The sequence below is a fragment of the Echinops telfairi genome, unplaced genomic scaffold, assembly GCF_000313985.2.
Source record: "Echinops telfairi isolate 266 unplaced genomic scaffold, ASM31398v2 ScPeMD7_7458;HRSCAF=8496, whole genome shotgun sequence".
Lineage (NCBI taxonomy): Eukaryota > Metazoa > Chordata > Mammalia > Afrosoricida > Tenrecidae > Echinops > Echinops telfairi.
Genome location: NW_022111358.1, coordinates 43912871 through 43934755, shown reverse-complemented (window position 1 = coordinate 43934755; position 21885 = coordinate 43912871). Strand labels below are relative to the sequence as shown.

Here is a 21885-nt window from a genome sequence, read left to right as displayed (position 1 = left end):
CACGTGGAACCTGTACATAGACCAAGAGGCCGTTGTGTGACCGGAACGAGGGGACACTGTGGTTTACCATCTGGGCAGGCGTGCCTCGGGTTATGGTCTTCCACCATCTCGACTCCATCTGCGTGCAGAGAAAATAACCCGAAAGGCTGGGTGATGTGAAGAACACCAAACACAGCATCAGGATCGGAAGAAGGCCCCTTAGCACCTGCGGTAGTTACATCATCTGTTGTCAGTTTGAGACTGAAGAATGAAAGAGTGGAGTTGGGCCTGTCAATCAGGTGGCAGCTTGATGACCTCCTTTGGAGGCTCTGTAGAGAGAAAGAGTTTGCTGGATGTAGGACACACACTCGCAGCCTGCAAGACATGCTTGCTGGGAAGACACATGGAGCTGTTCTAGAGCTCTGGAGCTGGAGGAGCCCTGTGAAGGCCTCTGCCAGAGCTGAGATGCCTCTACCGCCACTGGATCCACAAGACACTCCACCCCCTGGCCTGTGATCTCCCTGCATTTGGCATCATTGCATGTGTCTCGTGAGTCTGAAGAGGACTCTATAGATTGGTATCAGACAGATGGGCTGATTTCGGACTTACGGACTTGATCTGGACTGGGCTGGGATGTTTTCTCAGTATTCAAGTGCTCTCGTATATAAAGCTCTTTCTTATACACATATGGGTATCTATGAGTTTGTTTCTCTAGTCCACCAGACTAACACAGCAACCTGCAGTACATGGATGACACCTCCTTACTTGGAGACAGTGGGGAAGACTGGAAGCACCTACTGGTGAAGCTCGATGACTTCTGTATGGATTATATCATAATGGTTTCAAAAATCAATTGCTGACTCTTAGCAAGTCTGTAGGACAGAGAACGACTCCCTGTGGTTCCTAAGGCTGTAAGGCTTTACAGGAGCAGACAGCCTCATTTTTCGCTCATGGGGGGGACTGGTGGATTTGAACTGCCGACTTTAGGTGACGAGCCTGGTGCTTAACCTGCTGCACCACCTGGGCACTGCTTCAAAGACAACACTAATCCTCCCAAAGGGACCAACGAACAACATCGTACTAAATGGAGAGAAGACTGACACTGTCGCGGATCTCACCTAGCTTGGATCGTAGTCCACACCCGTGGAAGCAGCAGTCGAGAAATCAAATGGCAGAGTGTTGCTTTGGCCACACCTCCTGCAGAAGATCCCTCTAAAGGATTAAGAAAGCAGAGGTGTCACTCGGAGGACTGAGACGGGCCCGACCACACCGTGGTCTTTTCAAGTGCCTCAAAAGGCAGGACGATGGATAAAGACGGAAAAATAATGGATGCCTTTGAAGGAAGCATTGGCCAGGAATATTGAACGCACTGTGAGCTGCCAGGAGAGTGACGTGCAGCCCGAGTGTGAGGAGCTTCGGGAGTGAGGATGGTGAGACTTTGGCGCGCGTCCTTTGGACATGTTATCAGGAGAGACCAGTCCCCGGAGAAGGGCTCCACGCTTGGTAAAATAGAGTGGCGGTGAAACATAGGAAGACCCCCGAATGGCAGCGATGGGCTGAACATAACAAGACTTGGTAGGGGGAATGCAAGACCCGGTGGGGTTTCCTCTGGTTGTGCGTAGGGTGTCGACACCTAACAAGCACAGCAACACCGATCCTGGGATGGGATCCCTGGGTGGTGTAGATGGTTAACAGGATGAACTGCTCACTACGAGGTTGGAGGTTCTCGTCTACCCAGGGGCACCGTGGAAGAAAGGCCTGGTGGCCTGCTTCCGACAGACCACAGCCGCTGAATACCCTGTGGGTGGCGGTTCTACGCGGGCACCCGCAGGGGTGTCAGCCGTCGCCGCTGACTTGGCGGCAACTGATTTGGTTTCGTGGTTGCCTGTTGTGTGGTGACTTTGGTTTTCGGTCCTGATCGAGGGATTGTCATATTAGTTACCTGATGAGATGCTCTAGGGGGCCTTTAAAATAGACTCTGCCTTGGGACATACCACACACACACACACACATAGAAATGGGGTGAGCTGAACACCAGGGTTTTTTAATGTTCTTTGAATGAATCCAAGGTTGAGAACTCCTGCCCTCCTATATGTGTGTATATATAAATATATATAATATGTAAATACATATAATATGTAAATATATATATATAATCGGTTGCTGCTGGCAACCACGGGAATGTTGTGTCACAAAGTGAAACAGCACATCCGGTCCCCAAGAGTGCTCTAAGTGTTCGTGAATACTCTTGGCTGAGCTGGGCCAGGCGGCTCGTGTGGTCTTGGCTGGATTAGCTCACTTGTCAGGGGTCTGTCTGCTGGCTACTGTCTGATCCGGGACGACCAGACTGACTCCGCTCTGCTCCTCCTGTCTTGTCCTCCTGGTCACTGCAGAGGAAAGAGAGAAGCCAGGAAGAGACATTGTTCAAGCCTCTGCTAACCTCCCCTTGGCCAGATCCAGCCTTATGGCAAAACTCAACTTCAAGGGTCAGGGACGTGGACTGCCACCGAGTAAGGGACACGGGACAGAGAGGAGTGAAGCACTGGGGTGGAAGCCTGTTAGCAGGCCGAGCCATGAAGCCGGAGGAGTGTGGACAGCTGGGCTTTCGCTATGGGAGGCAGTACTCTGCCACTCGGGAGCTGAGACTGGCAGGGGAGCCCCCGGCCCCATGCCTCCTTCCCTCTCTGAGCTCTCTCACATTCCCTGGCATCAAGGACAAGATCTTGCAGGCCAATCCGTTGGCAGCGGCTGCCTGGAACACTGGTGGGAGTAGACGGCCTCGTTTTCCCCCCAAGGAGCAGACGCGGGGGTTGAACTGCTAGCCTATCGGATAACAGCCATGTGCTTAACCACCATTCCATCAGGGTTCCTTGGGAGCTAAAAATGTAACAGCCGGGCCTGGCTTGGGTGCAGTGGGGTGGGAGGTGGTGGTGGGGGTGCCTCCGCACCTCCCAGGGCCCGTGGCAGGTCAGAGGCTGGGCGTGTGAGGAGGAGCGGCAACAGGGGGAGCACGCCGGCTGCAGAAGCATTAACGGATGTTTATTTGAGAGGCTGTTTCCAACTGGAACGTTCACCTAATGGGAAAATTTGAAAAGAATTCAACTGGATTTGTCCTTGTTAAACTAACATTAAGGATGGTTAACAGCTGTCTTGGGCGCATCACATTAAAATGGGAGAGAGACTTGACAATCTCCTGTATACGTTTGTCTTTGGGAGAATCGGCGAGAGGCGGGGATGGGCGGGGGCCCGGTGGGCAACACTTGTAGACCGTGCCACCATGGCTGACAGGGACCCACTCCTGGCATGGACGAGCTCCACCATGCCCCCCAGGGACTTGGACTCTGGAAGGGCTAAGTGGTAGGATGCCAGCATCGGGGTCTGGCTAGTGGCAGCCAGCCAGACTCCCCTGCTTACCTGCCTGGCTGCTCCCAGCCTTGTCAGCTGGCCTCGGCGAGATGGCAGCAGTGGCCAGGGAAGGGGCTGCGGGAGATGGGATTGGGCTGCACAGATGCAGAAGCCGATGTTGAGAGCTGCCATCAAGCCAGCTGCTGACTGAGGGGGCGCCGTGCACCAGGACACACTGCCCAGCCCTGCACCACCCCCACTGTGCGTGCTCAGGGATGGAGGGGGCCTCGGGGTCTTCGTGGACGGAATTCCAGAAGTAGATCCCCAGGCCTTTCTTCCCACTCTGCCTCAGTCTGGGGGCCCTGCTGAAACCTGTTCAGCACTCCAGCACCTCGGCAGCACCCAGCACCCCAGCAGGACAGATGGGAGGCAGCTCACGCCTGCGTCTCTGGCTTGGAGGGCGAGAATTCTACTGCGGACCCGCCTCCCCCTCCTGAACCAATCCGGCATTGGGGCAGAAGCCCCAGTTCTCGAGCGATCCTGCTCTTCCGCACGCTCATGTGTTTACCCATCATGCCTGCTATCATTTCATGAGCACCTCGCCACGGTCCGCACATGGGGTAGGGAGTCGGGTGGGGTGGCCTGGGAGAAAGGACAGGCCCCGAGCCCACTCTGGGAGGAGTCAGAGGGCTGTCACGTAGACACTTGTGGGGACCTTTGGACGTGAATCCGTGTCCGAGGCTCTGACCCTCAATGCTGGCAGCCTGTTGGCAGGGGTCTGCAAACTGACCACGGATGGGGCTGCAAGCCATGTGTTTAAATGGGAGGTGGCTTGGGGCGGGGGTAGGGGGTGCAGGCCCCTCTCCAGGAGGAAGGGGGAGGCTCATCCTCGGAGCCCCTGAGGCCCCGTCACCGGGCCCTCTCCTCTCTTCACAGAGCCATCACGCTGGACAACACGCTTGTCATCCTGTCCAGCGTGGCTCCGGATGCGGGCCGCTACTACGTGCAGGCTGTGAATGACAAGAACGGGGACAACAAGACCAGCCAGCCGGTCACTCTTGCTGTGGAGAGTAAGTAAAGGGGCGGGAGCAGCAGTGGGTCTGAAATCTGGAACGGCACTCCAGGGGATCCTTGGGAAGATGGAAAGGTGGGGGACTGGGACGCATCACCCAAGGAGGAGGAGGAGGAGGTCTGGAGAGGAGGAAGCAGCTGGGCCGAGGGAGGGGCCCATGGGACCTGGGATTGGGGGTGGGGGGGTGCCTATGCATGCGCGCGCGGTGGCAGGGGCTCAGATGGTGGCAGGACAGACACTCAGGAGGCCGGAAGCCCCTGAGTGTGACACCAAGTGCCCGGCTCAGCTGGCATGGACCGACATAACAGCAAAGCCCACACGGGTCATCGCCCAGTCTGTGTGGTTCGTGCATGCCGGGGAGAAGTGCCCGCCGGGTTTCCCAGGCTGAGCTCTCAGAGGCAGATGGCCAGGCCTGTCCCCGTCGGCACTTGGGGGCAGATCCAAGCCACCGACCTTTCGGTGAGCAGCCGAGTACCTAACCGTTTGTGTCACCCAGAGACTCCTCACTGACTCTGAGTATTCCCCAAAATGCCCATCCTTAGAGCCCTGCCCCTGAAAGAGAGGGGCCTGGGTCTCCCCAGGAGGGCCCCCAGCAGCAGAGGATAAGAAATAAAGGCCCCCTCCTCTGGCAAAACAGTGTCAGTCCAGCACAGCTGGTTCCACCACGTTTCTGGCCCACTGGACGGCAGTGCTGGGGACGTGGGTTCTCGCTGGTGTGGCTCTCCCCAGTCTCACATCCGGGACTCAGGGATGGGTGTGGTGCCTCACCCCCACCCCTGGAAGCACCCCTGAGCAGGGAATGGGAATAGGAGGGCCCAGGCGAGCCTCCTACAGCAGCAGTGCAGTCACGAGCGTGGCTAGCCAGATGTGCACGCCCCTCACATCTGCACAGCTCCTGCACCAAAGCCAGCCTCATCCATCACCTGTGGGTGCGCAGATGCATGCCCACCGACAGCAACACGCGGGGGCAGACAGGCAGGGGACATGCCACGCCCAAACCCGGTGCCAGTTCCACCACCGCCAAAGGCAAAGAGGGGGCATCAGAGAAACCCAGCCCAGGCCCGACAGACCCCTTCTAAGGCAACTCAGTTTACCCGGGACAGATCTGAAGTTGAAGACCTTCCCCGCCGGCGTGGAGCCCACCTTCTCTCCCATCACTCTCCCCTCCCCACCCCACCCCGGTCCCCTCACCTGCATGGGGATGCTGGGGGTTGAACATGGAAGAGCTCAGAAGAACCAATGCTTCTGAAGGACGGTACTGATGAAAGAGACTGAAAGTACCCGGACTGCCAAAAAACACGCATCTGCCTTGGAAGGAGCCTGGGCAAAACGCTCCTTAGAAGCCAGGTGGCGAGACCCCACCTCACGGACCTTGGACACGTTGTCAGGAGAGACCAGGCCCTGGGGAAGGGGGCCGTGCTTGGGAAAGCAGGTCGGCAGTGAAGGAGACCCCCGAATGGTCAGTCACAATGAGCTCAACCCAACAACTGGGAGGACGGCGCAGGACCAGGTGGTGCTTTGTCCTGTCGTGCACTGGGTCCCTGCGAGTCAGAGTCCACTCAGGGGCCCCTGATGATGGCCACGCTCTCTTGTAGCTCAACCCCCTGAACCCTCGCCTGGTCTCTCCCCTACCTGCACCCTCCACCCCCCAGGCTGTCCCTCCTGCCTCATGCAGTGTTTTCTAAGTGTAGGAGCCGGCTCTGCTGATTTTTAGCTAAGCTCTACCCCCCTCCATCCCGCCCTCCCCCAAAGAGACTGAGCTTCAAAACCCTGCTCTTGACATTGACATAGCCCCTGGCCTGCCCATGTGCCTGCCTGCCAATTTAGGGGGCCCAGTTGCCACTTCCCCACCTCTGGCTCCAGCTCCTCCCCCTAGTTTGCCTCACCCCTTCCTGCTCCCCCTCCCTCAATCCTCTCTCCTCCTTCAAGGACGTGCCAGCCACTCAGTAGCCCCCCCAGGGCAGAAAGAGCAAGGCCAGGGACCTCCGATGTCATCCCCCAGCCCAGGTGTGACCCACAGGGGCCATCGAAGCTCCAGAAACATCTGAGAAGGTGGCCCAGATGCCCCCAAGGCTCGGGGCTCCGCCACCAGCAGAAATACCACCCAAGCCACTGAAGTCGTTGTGAATTTTCCAGGAGCCGCACTGCTGTAAAGGAGTAAATGGAAATAAGTGAAATTCATTTGAGTCATAATTTATTTAACCCAAAATGTTACCGTGTTAACCCAGAATCGATAGAGGAAATCCTAGTGGGGCCCTAGCGGTGGGTTGTGTCCAAGCGGAGCCTTTGAAACCAGCGTGCATGTCAGCCTTCAGATGGGGAATTTCCACTGGCCGCGTGATCTGGATTTAGATTGCACCTGACCCGGAGTGGAAGAAGCGGGTTCGTTGCCTGTGTGAATAGCCCCCCCACGCTCATCTGAAAGTACTCCTGCAACTGCACGGAGGCTCCAGGTTTGAATGTCAATGTCTGAATGCATTTGAATCAAATCCCGGTAAACCAAAGGGCATGCTTGGCCTGTGCCGGACCTGTGGGGTGTATCAGGACAAGGCAGGGCGGGGGGGTAACAGGAGAGCAGACAGCCTGGACAGAGCTTGAGAAGTCTCATGAACCCTGTGCCTCAGTTTCCCCCTCTGTGTGGACGCCTGTGGTAAGCAGGAGTTAACAAGACCAAATAAGGTGACGGGAGGACCCAGAGCCCGGCATCCAGCAACGTGCAGTGGGGCTGGTCTCAAAACCATCCCTGGACAGCTGGACCAGCCTCTGTCCCTTGCTGGGGGTCCCTGTGCTTCTTTCCACCCACCCTCCTCCAGGTCAGGAGGCCCCTCCTCCCAGCTCGAGCTTGGAGTGGGATTTTGACAGACCCCCTTGAGGGCCACCACTCGCTAGGGGTCTCCTCTGGCCCCCAGGGCCTGGCAGGGAGCCCCGCGTGACGTGGTATTTATGTGGGGTCCCCAGACTTCGAGAGGCACAAGTACAAGTGAGAGAGGCTCATGTCCCAGCGCCATCCGTTCGTCCCACATCCGTGTGGCCCCCACTGGCTCTCTGCAGCAGCCTCCAAGACCGCGAGAGACAGCGAGCTCTTCTTGTCCCTGTTTGACAGAGGAGGAGGTCAAGGCAGAGATGTCCGTCTGCTCACTCATCAGCCAGGCAAGGCCAGGGTCACTGAAACCCTGCCACCTGCTCACAGCGCCCCCTGGTGTGTCAGGTGCAACTGTGCTCCGTGAGGCTGACTCACTGCATGAAGAACTGCCCCTGTGGGCTTCTCAGACTGGCATGGGGTTGACTCACTGCCCCAGAGTCCATCTGGACTCACAGCCACCCTCTAAGACAGGGTAGAACTGCCCCTGTGGGTTTCCCCGACTGCCACTCTTTGCTGGAGTAGACAGCCTCGTCTTTCTCCTGCAGACCGGCTGGTGGCTTTGAACTGCTGACCTTGTGGTTAGCAGTCCAGCATGGAACCACCGCAGGGCTGGCTGGTTTCCTCGCCTTGTTGCCAAGGTACCCCTGGCAGACTCAAACCTTTGACCTTGTGGCTCCCTACCCCAGCCAGGAGCCTCCATGCACCTGGGAGGCTCAGAGCCCCTCGGTCTCGGTGGGAACCCACGTGTTTTGGGTGCTGCCCCACTGGCAGGCACCCACAATCCGGCTCCCACTTCCTCCTGCTCAGGGTCACGATCTCAGCTTCTCACCCTGTCACCTGCCTGCACTGTCTCCGGCCCTTCCCAGCCTCCATGCCCACTGACCCATCCGGCATGCCTGTCTCCCAAGCTTTCCTCCCCCCTCATCCCTCATGGCTCTTCCTCCTGCCCCACTGTGCACACACCAGGCGTTGGATCCTCCTCCTCCACCTGGGCCCCACCTTCCCTCCCGCTCTCCCTCCGCAGGCCCTGTTTACCCAGTCAGCCCCCGCCTGGGGTTCTAAGTGTCTATCTCCGCCGCAAGCCCCATTAATCTGGGCCGTGGTACCTGCACAGCCCGGTGTGTAATAAACAATTTAGAGCACACTTTTATGGATTCAGCTATATCAGCAGCTTTCAATCCGATCACGTTTTACGAGACCTACATGAGCCTTTTATATAGGTGCAATTATTTTGCTTTATATTCCCCCTTTCTTTCCCCTTCCTTGTACTTCATTCTGTTCATTTTATTCTCATTCTCTGCTGGGCCTTCTCCAACCAGGCCCGGCGTCCAATCTGAGGGCTGGCTGGGCTGGCTCCCCAAGTGGCTCGGGGCCAAGGTCCTGGGCTCCGCATGCCCTTCCCGGCCCTATAAAGGTTGCCCTGTTGCTGCCACCCAGAGCCGCATCAATCAGAGTGCAGAACCTTCTGGAAAGGGACCAAGTGGATAGATTTGTTGTGAGAAGACAAGTACTGGGGTTTTATTTCCAGGAGCCACAGAGTAGGTGCACAGAGACTCTTGGATTCTCTACCCATCCCAGGCTCATGCTGACCCACATGCAGCCAGACCTGGCCTTGTCTGGAAGCGCCCAGAGTTTCGAAAATTGTCTACCTGAGCTGCCAGGATTAGTGGTGGATTTTGTTTCACCCGAGCCTCGAAGATATTACAGGTTCTCAACCAGACCACTGCCATGAAGCCAGTCACCTGACCTTTTCCTTTCCTTTTTTATCCCTGGTTCGTCAGTGCAGAGGGAAATGATGCTGACGCTCCACTATTACCTGCGAAGGGCGCCGTGTTGTTGTCAGGTGCCGTCCAGCCAGGTCTAACTCACAGAACAAAACACTGCCAGGTCCTGGGCCAGCCTCACGCTTGTCCCAATGTCCGCGCTCATGGTTGCAGCCACTGTGTCCATCGGCCTCCTTGAGCATCTTCCTTTTTTCCCCCTGCTGCCCCTCTACGTGACCAAGCAGGATGTCCTTCTCCAGGGACAGGTCTCTCCTGGCCACACGTCCACAGTACGTGAGACAAAGCCTCGCCATCCTCCCTTGTAAGGAGCATTCCGGCTGTACGTTTTCCAAGACGGACGTGCTTGCCTCTGGGCCGCCCAGGGTCCTTCCAGCATTATCACGAGCATGACAGTGCAAATGCACAGATCCCTCTTGGGTCTTCCTTAGTCTGAGCCCAACAGCTTTCACATGCGCACAACGCTCCCAGACGTGAGTGAACTAGGGGGTGAGGTGTGATGTGTATGGACTCCCAACCAGTGACAAATAGATGCCATGGTTTGGGTTGGGTGCACCTTAGTCCTCAAAGTGACCTCTTTGTTCGTCAGCACTTTTAAGAGGTCTTGTGCCACGCATTGACCCACTGGAAATGGGTACGTCCTTTCTTGACTGCAGCTTCCATGAGCATTGATGGTAGAGCCAAGCCAGATGAAATCCTTGACCGCTTCTTTTTGTGCCCTCCGATTTTTAATATTACCTGGCGGGTCCAGGTGTGAGGGTTTGGGTCCCTTCGCATTGAGTCGGAATCCACCCCGAAGGCCGCCCTCGTGATCTTTCTTCATCGGCAAGTGTTCCAAGTCCTCCTCGCTTTCAGCAAGCAAGGTGGAGCCACCTGCGAGGTGCCCTCCTCTGACCCTGGCACCTTGTTCTTCTCCACGTAATCCAGCTTCTCGGACGATCTGCTCAGCAGGCAGACTGAATCAGCGTGGTGGGCGGATACAGCCGTGGCGCACACCTTGCCTGATTGTAAGCCATGCGCTCTTACACGTGTGCCTGAGCGTGATGCAAGTTTGACACGGAGGCCGGGGGTCCGAGCAGGTGGCAGCTGCAGAGTCGAAATCAGAGCCGAAATCTGCAGAGAAAGCTCCAGAAGGAAGCGTGTCCTCACTCACCACCACACACCTGAAAGCCGAGCCAATGCCTTTCCCCCTTGGGACACTGGGACCCTGGGGGCTAGGGCCCTGGTGTGAGGCCCCGAGGGAGGTCCTGTCCTCAGGTGAAAATGGTGGGGGGTGGGGAACCCTATATCTCACCCCCTGCAAACGAGGAGGAAGAATCCCAAACCTTCCCCACGCTTGAGCATCTCTGGGATTGGCTGACTGAGGAGCCAGGACCAGCAAAGCCACAAACCCACCCACCCACCCACCCCCCGCACCCCCTTCTCCAGACTCCATTTAGAGGTCCCTGGCTCAGGAGGGGGAAGCGGAAGACCCCAGACGATGCAGGAAATGGAAGCAGCCAGGCCAGTCCCCAGCTCCTGCGGGGAAGCCACGCACGAAGGAAAAGAACAGGAAAATGGAAAAGGAGGCTCCGCTCGCCCAAGAGCATGAATGAGTGGCCCAAGCGGGAAGGTGGGCGGCGGACCAGGGAAGCAGAGGCGATCGCTGGGCTCCGATGGACGGCCTGGTGAACCTACACAAAGCGTTAACCTCTGGGACCATCACTTCCCCCACAGGCCACTACCTACCGTGCCCCACAGTGGCTACCGACCACCTTGTCACCCATGACCCTCACTCCTCATACTCAATCCGGGAAGGGTCCCGTCCACAAAAGGAAAGGGTCCCGGCTTTGTAAATAGAGATTGTGCATTCATTTACTACTCGCCACCTGCATGAAACGGAACCGCGTCCTCTTTCCAAAAAAAAAAAGTTTTGAAATATGAGCATGAGCCCCGATGCGACGCAGGGACACTAAGTGCACACGCACTGTTGGAAATGGCACGGGCGGACTTGGCCGGGCGATGCAGAGAACCCCCACCCCGGCGCGTGGAAATAAACCAAGAACCCCAAGCATCCCCAGGACACCTGGCAGGTGCGCCCCGGCCGCTCGTCATTCCCCTCCGCGCCACTGGGGGCAGCACAGGGAGGGCTCCAGGCTGCCCCCCCCCCCCCGTTCACTTAGCAAACCGATCTGAGCCCCTGCGCTTGTCGGAGCTGTTCCTGGTGCTGGAGACGAACTGTGCACAAGGAGGGAGGTGCCCACCACCCACGGAGGCCTTCCTGCGGCCACAGACAGGGTGGCTTCCAGGATGGTTCTGCAGAGGAGGAGTCCAGGTGTGGGCAGGGCCGCATGCCCTCTGAAGGCTCTGGGGGAGGCGCCTCCTTGCCTTGGGGCTGCAACCGCCCACCTCTGCCTCTGCCTTCACCTGGCCCCTCCCCTGTGTCAATGCCTGGGTTTGAACTCTTCACGGACGGACGTCAGTCCTACTGGGTTTAAGACCCAGCCTGCTCCAGGAGGACCTGGAGGCCGTCTGCAGACCCCTCCTTCCAGATCAGATCAGAGCCCATTCCCAGATGACCGCCGATTTGGGAAAGCCTCTCAACTCTGCCATCCAGTTGATGGTGACCCATAGTGACCCTGTAGGACAGGATAGTACCGCCCCCCCCCACCCCCCCGTGACTTCCCGAGACCGGGACTCTTTATTCTCCCTCAGAGCAGCTGGTGGTCTCAAACTGCTGACCTTGTAGTTAGCAGCCCAACGGGTAACCACTACACCACCAGGGCTCCTCTGGGGGGGTCTCTCGGGAATCCTGGAGGATCCTTGGTGGCATAGCAGGTACCTGTTGTGCTGCTAACCACAAGGTCAGCAGTTCAAACCAGCCGTTGCTCTATGGGAGAAAGACGAGGCTTTCTACTCCCGCAGAGAGTTTGCCTTAGAAGCCCTCAGGGGCAGTTCTACCCTGTCCTAAGGAGTGGGCACCACGACTCAAGGGGAGTGCGTGAGGTGAGTCAGAGTTGCTGGACGGCAGCGAGTATGGAGTACAGGGGACCCAGAGGGATCCCTAGTGACAAGGGCACAGTGGGTTTTGCATCAGAATGCTAACTGGAAGGTTGGAGGTTTGAGGCCACCAGTTGCTCCACAGGAGGAAGGTATGGCAGTTTGCACCGTAATAACGCACAGCCTCGGAAACCGGAGAGTGGTCTGACCTGTCCCGGGTGCTGGGGGGGAGGGGGGGGCGGCACGAAGGAGCCCTAGGGAGACCAGTGATCACGTGCTCAGCTGCTAACTGGAAAGATCAGGTGTTCAAGCCCACCAGCCACTCCTATGAAGATTGACAGCCTGGGAAACCCTAGAGGGGCACTCTGCTCAGTTCTGTGAGGTCGCTGAGAGTCGGGATCCACTCGGCAGGACTGGGTTTGGATGTACCCACGCTTGGCCCTTCACTGCTCACGTAGAGGTTAGAGGTCTGGTCCCACCCCCAGCCTCTGTGGAAGAAAGGCCTGCCTACCCTCTTCTGTAAAGACCACAGATCTGCCCTGTTCCGGGGGAGAGAGTTGGCCGGCTGGTGTCCGGGGTAGTCTCTGGTTTTATCCATCCCCGGAGCTTGCATGGTGACAGAAGAGGCCAGCAGTGCCAACGTAAGCGGGATAAATCCAGGCAGGGTGACGGATTTGAAGGCAATAAAACAGAGCGGGGCTGCAAGGGAGTGTGTGCTTGATTTCATTTCCTGAGGAGCAGGGCAAGGGCTTGGGGGTCAGCAGCATCCCCAGCGACCTGTCCCTGGTCATCCATCCAATGCTGCATCGGCAGAGCCGAGAGGAGAGGGTCTCAGGTCAGCAGCTGAGGGCCCAGGCTCTACGGCTGCTTTTGTAAAGGGCCATTGAGTTGGCTCCAATCACAGGGATCCTATGCACAACGGACAGCAACGCTGCCCGGTCCAACACCATCCTCACAATGAACTGCCCCTGTGCCTGAGCCCATGGTTGCAGCCAGTATGTCCGTCCATCTTGTCGAGGCCTTTCCTCTTCCTCGCTGCCCTTCTGCTTTACCAAACATGATGTCCTTCTCCAGGGACTGCTCGCCGGCTCTGTGGCTGCTCTGGTCCCTGGGGACACAGGTCTCCAGGGACATCGCCTCTAATGGGCCAGGGAGAAGCGGGGTTTCAGAGCTATGTTCCCACTGACACCTGCCCTCTCCCCAGATGTCGGGGGCCCTGCAGACCCCATCGCTCCCACGATCATCATCCCTCCCAAGAACACCAGCGTGGTGGCCGGGACCTCGGAGGTGACCCTGGAGTGCGTGGCCAACGCCAGGTGGGTAGAGGGGCCCCTCTTGCCAGAGCTCCTGACTCGGGTGCTGCCCTGGCCTGCGGGCTCACCGGTGGTGGGGGGGTGGGAGGTCAGCCAGGGCACCAAGAGGCCTGGAAGCTGCCTCCTCAGGACCCTCGCCCCTGCAGGCCCCTGATCAAGTTACACATCGTTTGGAAGAAAGATGGAGCAGTCCTGTCATCCGGCATCAGCGACTACAGCCGCCGGCTCACCATCCCCAACCCCTCGGGCGGCGATGCCGGCTACTACGAGTGCCAGGCCATCCTGCGCAGCAGTAGCGTCCCCGCCGTGGTCCGGGGGGCCTACCTGTCTGTGTTAGGTGAGCTCAGCACGAGGGCAGGGTGGCTGGGACTCCCCTGAGGACAGGGCCCCCATCCACGGTGGCTGGGTCTCCGGGTGCATGGCTAAGACCCACCTCCCTCCTGCAGAGCCGCCTCAGTTTGTCAGGGAGCCTGAACGACACGTCATGGCCGAGATGGAGAAAGTGGTGGACATTCCCTGCCGGGCCAAAGGTAACGCCTCCACCTGCAGGCCCTCCTCCCATCCCACGCCACACAGGGCCCAGTCAGCCGTCACGTCAGGCCTGTGACAGCAGACCCACACACCATCCCTGATTCCAGAGGTGTGGACAGTGTTGAGGGCATCTCACCTAGTGACCCAGAGGCCCTTTGGGGGGGGCAGGGGCTCTGTGCTCTCTCTCCTTTCCGCATTCCCCGCCCACCCACCCTTGGCGGACCCCCTGCAGAATCAGCTTCTCCTATCTCTCACAGTTCCTAGGTAGCCAGGCTAAGAGACACCTTCCAGACTAAGGTGACGAGGGTGGTAGAGAGGGGAGAAGGGCCTTCATGGGGGGGGGGGCCGCGCAGACAGCGTAGAGGGGAGAAGGAAGGGCCTGAATGGGACCAATCCATGATCGACTGGATAGGGAGCACCACTGAGCGCTGAGAGGAGACAGGATCTGCAGAGAAGGGGCCCCTACAACCAAACCCATGGCCATCGAGTGGACGGCCTTCCTGAGACTCTGCCAGGGAAGGAGGCAAAGGCCTCTTCATTCATTCATTCATTCATTCATGCCGCAAAGATAGTCTGAGCCCCTCCCCCATGTCTGAGTTGTATTGGGGGCTGGGGGCCAGCAGGGACACTCCAAAACCAAAACTCCCTGCCACCGAGTCCACGCTGATGCACAGCCACCCCCGTGGGTTTCTGAGACCCTCACTGTTGAAGGGAGCAGAAGGCCCAGTCTTTCTCCCACGGAGCTGCTGGTGGTTTAGAAGGTCAGCTGTTTGAAACCGCCAGCCGCTCCACAGAAGAAAGACGAGGCTTTTCCACTCCCCTAAAGAGCTCCAGTCTCGGAAACCCACAGGGGCAGTTCTACCCTGTTCTGTAGGGTCTCCGCGCGTCGGCATCGGCTCAACAGTGGGGAGTGATGGTTTGCTTATCTGGTGCCCCTCGGTGTATGATCCAGTAGGGAAAAAAAACCCGCACTGCCCTTAGGAACCCGCAGTCCCTCACAGGGCAGGTTCTGACCTCGGAGATGCCGACTGCAGTGATGTCCGGGCTGGAAGCGCTGAGGGTCAGGGAGGAGATAGGCTTGGGGGCCACTGTGTGGCGGGGCACTATTAGAACAGGGTTCAGGGAAGGCACTCGTAAGCAAACACCTGGAAGCACTTGGGGACTGGCCAGGGTGCCCAGGGAAGAGTGTGTCAGGGGCGGGCTGGTGCTGGCAAGGCAGCACAACCAAGGGTGCTGCCAGACATCAGGGGTCAGGGGTCAAGTGGGTAGAGGAACCATTCCCAACTTGGGGGCCCCAGGGCCCATGCAAGATTCTGCCAAACACTGCCTTTAAAAATAAAATAAAATACCAGTTTTGTTGGGACTGACTCTACGTATCACACAATTCAATAGTTCAGTCCGGTCAAGAGACTGCTTTTTTAAAACTTAGCACCACAGTGCTTTTCACCGTGGTCTGGAAGTGGAGACCACCACAGTGCCGAACAGCAGGTCCGTGGGTAAACGGAACGCGGCCCATCCCCACCCGGATACCTCCCCAGCCATCCAGAGCAGCACAGGGCCTGGTGCCCCCCAGACCTGAGTGGGCCTGGGCCATGTCCCGCAGAGTGAACTGCGGGCTCAGGTTCACTCAGGTTCAACTGCGGGGTCGGTTCGGCAGGACAAAGCTCCGCCCCACCCTGTCCCCTCCTCACCGCGGTTGATCCTGTTGCAGCCGCTGTCAGTCCATCTCCTTGGCAGTCTTGCCCCTTGTGGCTGCCCTCCCATGTTACCGAGCACGCCGCCCTTCTCCAGGGACTGTCCCACCTGACCACACATCCTACATGCGGGAACAAGTCAGTCCCCACAGGTCAGAGATCTCTTGACCTCACTGATTGTGAGACGCCAGAGGTGACTTGTTCGTGGTGACCAGGGGGCTTAGCGGGCAGTGCGTGGATGTCCACAGCGATGGGTACTTCCGCCAGGGAGGCAGGAGCTTGGTGAGCCAGTGTGGACAATGTAGTCCGTGTCACTGGGCTTCGCATGGAGCCGTAGTTGAATCGGCAAATGTTCGGGCGCCTGTATTTGCAACACGGTCACAAACAAAACGTGGAACACATGCTGGGTCCAGAGGTCAGCGTCTAGACCCTCCTTCTCCAGCCCACAGAGTGTGAACCGAGCCGCCCTGCGGACATTCTCCTCGTCCCCCAACACTGGTGGGTCCCAGCTTCTCAGAGGAGCTTCCCAAAGGAGCCCCGTGTAGATAGGGCACCTTCAGAGGCAGAGAGGGGCAGCAGCAGGCAGCCCACCTGTGCGCCCTGGCTCACGGTCTCACCTGTGTTCCCTGCAGGGGTGCCGCCACCCTCCATCACCTGGTACAAGGACGCGGCCGTCGTGGACGTGGAGAGGCTATCCCGCTTCCGGCTGCGAGCGGACGGCGGCCTGCAGATCAGCGGGCTGGTGCCGGACGACACGGGCATGTTCCAGTGTTTCGCCCGCAACGGGGCTGGCGAGGTGCAAACCTCCACCTACCTGGCTGTCACCAGTAAGTCCACCTCCCTGCCCTGCCGGGAGCCCTACCCACCTGGGATACAGCTTCCTTCCTTCCTGGGCCTTGGCAGAGATGGGACCCCAGGACCTGCTGGGTCCAGCAGCCTTGGGGGGTGGGGCACCAACCCATGACCCCACGCCAGCCGGAGCAAACTCACTCGTGTGCCCAGAGTCACGAGCCAGGTCCTGCAAGGTGGGGGGGCTTTCCTCGCCCCACCCCTTGGAGTCTATTTCAGGGCAAGTCATAGCTGCCCGGCCTGGTGGGCTTCCCAGAGCTGCTGTCACCATGAAAGAAGAGCCTGGGACAGGTAGTGTAGTGGTCACACACTGGGCTGCTAGTCACAAGGTCAGCAGCTCAAAACCACCAGCCTGCTCCATGGGAGAAAGACGGGGCTCTCTACTCCCGTCAAGAGTGACCATCTCAGAACCCACAGGGGCGGGTCTGCCCGGTTCTACAGGGTCATTCTGAGTCGGCTCTGGCTCAATGGCAGTGTCTTTTGGTCCAAGTGGCAGAGCCACGGACCTGGGTGAGGGGGTGCTGGTGGCCACGTTGTCCACAGCCACGGGTGTGAAGGGCTGGCCGTGAGTCCCAGGGGCTTGTCACCGGTCCCTGTTGATGGAGGTGACCTTAACTCCGCTCTCAGCCCCGCTCCGGCTCACATCAGACCAGGTGTCCGCCCCAGGAACACAGACAAGGGGGGGTTCCCGTGTGAAGGAGCATAACCCCACCAGCCGGGGGAGAGGGGGCTCTTCGGGTGGGGGTCTCCCGGTAGCCACAGCCGCTTTTCCTTTAAGAAGCCAAAGCACAGAAGCCTCCTTGTTGGGGGAGGGTGAATCCCGATGACTTGGGGGCTGTGATCCACCTGAGGAGGGGGAGGGGGGGAACCTGGCTTCTAAGGACTAAGACTGGGTGCAACCTGGGTCTCGGTGTCCTTCTTGGGGAATCTCTGGGCTGAGAGCCCCTCAGAGCACCTGTGCCCAGCTGAGTGGCAGGGGAGGGCTGATGACAGTGGGGTTCCCTCCCAGGGTGCGGCTCAGCATCCTCCCTATCTCTGCTTCCAGGCATCGCCCCCAACATCACCAGGGGCCCCCTGGACAGCACAGTGATTGACGGCATGTCGGTGGTCCTGGCCTGTGAGACCTCAGGGGCACCCCGGCCGGCCATCACGTGGCAGAAAGGTAAGTGGGACGCTCCTGGCTTTGGGGGCCAGGGGGCCTGGGTAGTAGTCTAGGGTGGTCCCCAGAGCTGAATTCTGGGGCACTCTGAACTGGGTACCAGGCCCTGGACTGCTCCATGCTCATCTATGCCGGTATGGCCAGCTTCCCTCTCTGTACAGTGGGGACAGGGACAGCCAGGATGGCGAGAGGAGAGCGCCCTGTGTGGGGAGGCGGTGGCTCCTGATGTCCACTAGTCCTGCGTGGTGGTAGCCCCTCCAGCTCAGGTCCCCCTTCCCTGTAGGCTGGGTCCCACACACCCCCTACTCCACCTCTGCACACTGATGCTCACAGTTCCTCATGTAGACACACGCACACCCATGTGTGCCCATATGGACACGCATGTCCACACAGTCACTCCCTCCATCTCCAAGTCTCCCATGGGATGCCCCTTCACCACAGACCTCCCCCTGCCCCTGGGCCTCCTGCCCCACCCCTCCGTCCATTTCCTTGTGCACTGATATTATCATCATAGTACCACCCCACCCCCACCCCCGCATGTTCACTGGCCTGAGGCCTGGCCGAGCACTTACTAAGTGCTCAGTAAGGAATCCAGTGGTGGGGTGCTCACGCCCAAGTGGGAGCCCAGGTCCTCCTGGGCACGCCCCGCGGAGCCCTCCCCCCTCGGGCCAGCAGTGCCTAGGGCTTGCTGGGCTCACCTCAGCTTACTCAGGGCCCCTCCTCCCTGGCCCACTGCATAGGGGGGTCCCGTCCTGCCCAGAGCTGCTATGTCCCTACCCGGGCCCCCCTCCTCTTGCTGAAGGTGCCCCTGCAGAGGCTCCTGCGGCAGGTGCTCATCACCACCCTGTCACACTGTCTGCTCCTCCCCCGCCGGTGCCAGCTGCTGCTCCGGCTCAGGAGACGGGAAGGGCAGACAGCAGCTGGGGCTGGGGACATCTGGGGATCTGGGCCCCCTCTGTGACCATGTGACCTTGTGCTGGTCGCCAAGGCAGAGGGCTCTCTGGGCCTCAGCCTGCGCCCACCTGTCACAGTGAAACTTCCAGCGTTTCAGCAGGAGCTGGTCTGAGGCCAGCTTCCAAGAGAGCCAGGGGCCAGGTGGGAGGTGTGCTCTGGACATATAGAAGAGTTGGGGGCGGGGGGGCTGCTCAGTGTTGTGTCTGGGGCTATCTGGCTGGATGTTGGGGGCCTGCTGGGGTGAGGTATCATGGATTTGCCTAGGTTATGTCAAGGGACTGTCTGAGTTGGATGTTCCAGGGTCCTCTGGGTGGGGTAACAGCAGTCTCTCTGGGGGGGCCTGGGGGGACTCCAGGACAGGATATCAGGGTGAGGTCCAAGGAATCTACATGGGTAGGATGTTGGGGGTCTCCGGTATTCAGGGGCTCCAGGGCAGAGTGTCAGGAGTGTTCCTGAAAGGGTGTTGGGGGTCCCCGAGGCAGCTCCGGGTTCCTGCAGCCTGAGCACACACACACCCCCCATGTCGCCCCAGGGGAACGCATCTTAGCCAGCGGCTCCATCCAGCTGCCCCGATTCACGCTCCTGGAGTCGGGCAGCCTGCTGGTCAGCCCCACACACATCCTGGACGCCGGCACCTACACCTGCTTGGCCACCAACTCCCGGGGGGTGGACGAGGCCTCGGCGGACCTGGTTGTTTGGGGTGAGTGTGTCCGGCGTGATCCTGTCATCACTGTGCACTGCAGGGCTGGGGACACATCTGGGCGTCTGTCTAGCCAGGATCATCCGGGTAGGGTGGGCCACAGAGGCCAGGCCGCAGCTGGGGTCCTTTAGGCTGCGTCAGGCGACCGGGACCCTGCTGTGGGCGCCGTCCTCCCACTGGAAGGCAAGAGTGGGCAAGTGCTTCCTGTAAGCCCCCGAGAGTGCATATTTTAGGCTCTGTGGCCCAGACGTGGGATCAGCCACAGACACTACATCATCAGGTGGGCGGGGCCAGGTGCCAGGAAGCGCCTTGACTGGAACAGGCCACTCAGGGACATGGGGGGTGGGGGGGCCCAGGTGGGCTGCAAATACCTGCAACCCGTTCCACTCTGGGACAGGACTCTTAGGACCAAGGTCCCCATACCTGGGGACCACCTGTTGAGCCTGAGCAGTGAGTGGTGGGATACCTGGGATGGGGGTGGGGGGCGTCTAGCCCTTGGCTGCACCCTGATGTGCCTGCCGTAGCCATAGCCACCACCACCACCACCCCCACGTGTCCATATTCTGTCTTTTCATTCTGGAGTGAAAGCCAGGGAGATGTCCATAGGACATGGCTCCCAGGCCCAAAATCACCAGAGCACACTCTGCTCTGAGTGACTGGCCTAGGGGAGCCCCCGAGGTTGGAGACCTGCCCGTGTGGGTTCAGGGCTGCCATCCCTCACCGCAAGCCAGGCTGCACAGCCCGCTGTCCATCCCCATCCACTCTAACCATGAGGCCTCCTGCTCTCTTCCAGCCCGGACCCGCATCACCAAGCCCCCCCAGGACCAGAGCGTCATCAAGGGCACCCAGGCCTCCATGGTGTGCGGCGTGAGCCATGACCCCAGAGTGACCGTCAGGTACTCACCCTGCCTGGGGCGAGGAAGGGACAGCTTGTGGCCAGCCCTGGGCATTTCATAAACCGTGGATGCTGCCTGTAGGGCCAAATCACACCCTGGGGGCCCTCCACAGAGCGGCGTGCAGGGCCGAGGCTGAGGGTGCTCCTGTGTATGTCGCATGAGTGCTGCACCTTGGGGGGCTTCGGGGGGCTGACCTGTTGGAAGTAGATCGCCAGGTCTTTCTTGAGAGGCACCTCTGGGTGGGCTCTGATCCCTGCCTTGCTGTTGGCCACAGAGAATGTTGGCTATGCAACCTGGCAGTTGCTAGGTAACTAACTACCTGGGACCCGAGCCACCTGAGGTTGAGTTGAGGCCTCGCCAGGGTTGGGGGGAGAAAGGGAAGGAGGAGGGATAACGGGGGGCGGCGGGGGGGGGGAGGAAGATGCATGAGGTTGCGGACACCCCTGCTAGCTCCCCAAGCCCATCAGGGGTCATGGGAAAGAGACTACCAAGCAGTACCAGGGCTGAGGGCCAGAACAGGACCCCTGGGGTGACCTCAAGGACAAGCGTGACCCAGGTCACCTCCTCCTGGACTGTGCTGGGGACCTGCAGTGACCACCCTTGCATGGGGCTAGAAGGGGAAGCCAGCAACCCCTGCTGTGTCTTCGCTGAGTACAAGGACCAACTGCTCCCCTAAAAGCAAACATCCCCTCTGGGTTGCCTCTCTGTTTCACGGGTAGCATAGTGGGTTACACACTGGGCTAATAACCATGAGGTCAGCAGTTCAAAACCACTAGCTGCTCTGCAGCAGAGTTATGGTCTCAGAAACCCACAAGCACTAGGTCCGCTCTGTCCTATAGGATCACTGTGAGTCGGCATCAACACAATGACAGTGGGCTTGGCTTGCAGTCCTGCTAAAGTAACTGTGCGGGAGGCTGGAAGGGCTGGGGCAGGCATCCTCAAACTACGGCCAGCCCGTGGGCCACATGCGGCCCGCCGAGGTGTTTTTGCCCCGTTTGATTTTTTTACTTCAAAATAAGATATGTGCAGTGTGCATAGGAATTTGTTCATAGTTGGTTTTGTTTTGTTTTTTAACTACAGTCCGGCCCTCCAATGGGTCTGAGGGACAGTGAACTGGCCCCTTGTTTTAAAAGTTTGAGGATCCCTGGGCTGGGGTCTTGGAGAAAGGGCCCTCCCTGCATCTGTCGAGGAGGCAAGTGTGTGCTGGGGAGCCATCTGGTGGTCACTGGGCATATGACAGTCCATAGTCCTGCACCACCTGAGACCCCTGGAGGGACGCCCCTGGGCTTTGAACCAGCAGGTTGGTCGAGACTCAGAAGGAAGACCTGGACACCTCTTTAAAAACCCAAAACCCTATGGAGCACCGTCTGAGTCTGGCATCCTGGCCACCGGTCTGAGCACAGTTCATGTCAACAGGCTGTCAGGAGCCAAGTGGGGTGGGGGTGCAGGCACTAGACTCCCTCCCCATCCCGATCGGGAGGGAGCACGGAGCACCGGGGATGCCTCACAGGTCCCTGTTTGAGCCACCCCAGCTCGTTAGAACTGACGTCCCTGTTTGAGCCACCCCAGCTCGTTAGAACCAACATGGACGAGTAAGACTGGCAACCCGCGATCCACAGAGGCTTTGAGCAAAGACATCGGAAGTTAGCTTGCTGTCATGGCGTGCTGTCCCCACTCTGAGACCCTGTGTGCGAGAGGGGGAGACCACCCTCTCCATTGGGCTCAGGTCTCAGCCGGTGGTGGCTGCCGCTGTGCCCGTCCATCTCACCA

The 21885-nt window shown here is 59.1% G+C and overlaps 1 protein-coding gene across 1 annotated transcript in view; it reads left to right on the top strand.

Moving 5' to 3' along the window:
* Positions 1 to 21885, top strand: part of SDK2 (sidekick cell adhesion molecule 2) — a 291898-nt gene that overhangs the window by 177809 nt on the left and 92204 nt on the right. Inside the window, exons 5-12 of the mRNA XM_030888129.2 lie at positions 4261 to 4394; positions 13224 to 13335; positions 13479 to 13669; positions 13779 to 13862; positions 16190 to 16384; positions 17452 to 17568; positions 19052 to 19219; positions 20013 to 20115. Of these exons, the coding sequence (XP_030743989.2) occupies positions 4261 to 4394; positions 13224 to 13335; positions 13479 to 13669; positions 13779 to 13862; positions 16190 to 16384; positions 17452 to 17568; positions 19052 to 19219; positions 20013 to 20115 (1104 nt within the window). The remainder of the gene's footprint in view (positions 1 to 4260; positions 4395 to 13223; positions 13336 to 13478; positions 13670 to 13778; positions 13863 to 16189; positions 16385 to 17451; positions 17569 to 19051; positions 19220 to 20012; positions 20116 to 21885) is intronic.